We start from the raw sequence: 2,924 nt of genomic DNA, 5'->3' as shown, positions 1-2,924 counted from the left end.
GGCCTCTAACTGTTCAAACCCTACCATCAAGGTCGATGGCGGTAGGGTATAACAGCCTATCGCCCGAGACCTTGGCAGGGAAGGACGGGCCGTTAGAGCCGCTGACGTGGATAAGCTCCCTACCGCCAAGGTTCTGGACGGGAGGCAATTATACCTTACCATCATCGATCCCGGCGATAAAAAGTTTTGAACCAGAGTCACATCTGACTCGATTTTTTCAAAAGGATCAAAACACTGAATTCGGCCACCGGCGGTGGCTGTGGCCGGTCGTCAGGCTGGAATCATTTGCCTAATTCTTTTGCGCCAAAACGGCCTTCATGGGACGCCTCTAATGTCCGTTCCTGCACTAGTGATCGGACCACACGATAGCGTTGGAACCATTTTATCTTCTCGGCCGGCTCAACACTCCTTGCCTTGATTGGACACGCTTCTTATCGAGAGAGAAACATAGAATCACGTACCCATTTCCACTTGGCGTTTGGCGTATATACACAACATCAAGGGTCTTGGTCGATTCCTTGAGAACGCAGAGAGAAACAAAAAGAAATGTTCGATGGACAATAATAATATATGCCCATTTCCACTAAAGCGAATCTTTTTCTGGAGATAGAAATAGAATATTTGAATAAACTTTCGGCACTGGTATCGTCAGCATGCACAGCTTCATCAATCATTCATGTGCTATATAAAGGGCGGTGGTAGCGAGGGGCTGAGGCATTGCAAGCAAAGCAGCTAGCAAACGCACGTCGTAGCTCTAGCTTAACTAAGCTAACCCAGCCAGGTAGCCAGCCATGAACATGAACTACGGCTCCATGGGTCCTGGCGCGATGGTGCGGTGCAGGCAGTGCAGCTCGAGCATCACGGCGATGCCCGGCGCCCGCGCCGTGCAGTGCATGCAGTGCAGCTGCGTCACCCGCGTCAGCGGGCGTGGCCGGCAGCAGCACGGCTACGGCCAGGGTTACGGGAACGGCGGCGGGATGCTGATGCCGCCGATGCGTCCCACCCCGGCCTTCGGCGGCGGCCGCGGCAAGAAGCGCGCCGTGCTGATCGGGATCAAGTACACCAACCGGCGCTCCTGCGAGCTGCGGGGCCCCATCAACGACGTCAAGTGCATGCGCTACCTGCTCACCGAGCGCTTCGGCTTCCCCAACGACTGCGTCCTCATCCTCACCGGTTCGTAACAGACCAATCCAACATGTTTTCTTGTTTGTTTGAGTCAAACTAAATTCGTATATGCTCGTGCAGATGAGGAGAGGAACCCGTGCAGGCAGCCGACTAAGGACAACATCCGCATGGCGATGCACTGGCTGGTGCAGGGGTGCAGCTACGGCGACTCCCTGGTATTCCAGTTCTCCGGCCTGGGCGCGCAGGTCCCCGACGACGACGGCGACGAGCTGGACGGCATGGACGAGGCCCTCTGCCCCGTGGACTCGTTCCAGCAGGGCCCCATCCTGGACGACGAGATCAACGAGGCCATCGTCCGCCCGCTGGTGCACGGCGTCAAGCTCCACGCCATCGTCGACGCCTGCCACAGCGCCACCGTCCTCGACCTCCCCTACCAATGCACCGTGTCCAAGCAGTCAGTGTCTATCTCGTCAACTTTCTTAACGCCGATCCCATCCATGTTCGCATGCAGGCTGCGCCTACTTCGTACTCATTAGTCCTTACATATATGAACATGTTTTGATCAGGACCGGGCGCTGGAGGTGGAGGGACGAGCGCCCTATGACCGGCGCCTGCAAGGGCACCAGCGGAGGCCAGGCCGTGCTCATCAGTGGCAGCAGCAACGGAAAGAGCAACATGAGCGTGGTCAGTACTAGCATTGACAAGATTTTTTTCTCATCCATTCATCATGTCCCTTTCGTTCTCACACTTCTGCCACCGGTGTGTGCGTGCAGCTGCCTGAGCCCTACGCCACGATCGGCGCCATGACGCACAGCTTCATCCGAGCGGTGGAGTGCGAGCCGCGCACCACCTACGGCCGCCTGCTCACCTCCATGAGGGCCATCATGCGCGACAGCGGCGGCAACTGCAACCTGCAAGGCCCCATCGGCGGCTCCATCCGCAAGGTCGCAAACTTCAGCGGCGTGGAGGTGAGTCAGCTGCAGATGTTCTCGTTCGCTCTCATCGCTAGCTAATGATCGACACCATTTTGTTCACATACATATACTGAACTCTACATTTGGTCATTAACTTTGCAGGAGCCTCAGCTGTCCTCTGCCTACAAGTTTGACATCGAGCGCGAGCCGTTCTGCATGTAGAACCTGACCCGATCCGCGGGCTCGTCGTCGCTGCACCGCAGGCTACTGCAGTCGACGATTAATTACCACCGAATCATGCATCGACCGTACTGAATAATGGGCCGGTTAATTAACTATGATGCTTGCTACTAGTATGTGTGACGATGTATCACCTCACCTGTTGCCATGCCATCAAGAATGAGCACTGCATATAGCTCATACAAGGCTCTCGAGGACCTCGTTCTCCACTGTACTGTACTGTAAATCACTGTAACATGGCCGTTGTGTGTCGTGTCGTCCCCTTAAATAAATCAAGTTCTATGTATGCCGTTTGATCTCCGAAAGATATATGCAGTCTGAACTGGCATTGTGAACGGAATAAGCAAAATCATAAACATGTTTTGGTTCAATGGATGGCTGCAAAAAAATCGATCTCCTGTCCCCTCCGCCTCCGGCTGTCACTCCCAGCCGTGAGCCTTTGCGTACTACTCCCCTGTAAAGAAATATAAAAACGTTTTAGATTACTACTTTAATGATGTAAACGCTTTTATATTTTTTTACGGAGGGAGTATATTTTTGGGTCCAGGTGACGGTGCTCCGACAATGATGGTGGTGTCATCTCGAATAAAAGTCCTCCTACTCCAATCCGGTTTGATGACGCTTGGTGTGGCATTGCTAAGGAGC

At 54.1% G+C, this 2,924-nt stretch overlaps 1 protein-coding gene across 1 annotated transcript; it reads left to right on the top strand.

Moving 5' to 3' along the window:
* Window positions 1-723: 723 nt before the first annotated feature.
* On the top strand, window positions 724-2,619 carry LOC119278217 (metacaspase-1-like). The gene is made up of 5 exons (XM_037559574.1): window positions 724-1,173; window positions 1,246-1,579; window positions 1,692-1,809; window positions 1,899-2,093; window positions 2,202-2,619. Exons 1-5 carry the CDS (start codon window positions 792-794, stop codon window positions 2,259-2,261), a joined length of 1,089 nt encoding a protein of 362 aa, XP_037415471.1. The 5' UTR covers window positions 724-791; the 3' UTR covers window positions 2,262-2,619.
* The last annotated feature ends 305 nt before the right edge of the window (window positions 2,620-2,924 follow it).

Source organism: Triticum dicoccoides, chromosome 3B, assembly GCF_002162155.2.
Source record: "Triticum dicoccoides isolate Atlit2015 ecotype Zavitan chromosome 3B, WEW_v2.0, whole genome shotgun sequence".
Taxonomy (NCBI): Eukaryota; Viridiplantae; Streptophyta; class Magnoliopsida; order Poales; family Poaceae; genus Triticum; species Triticum dicoccoides.
This window is presented reverse-complemented; position numbering and strand designations above follow the sequence as displayed.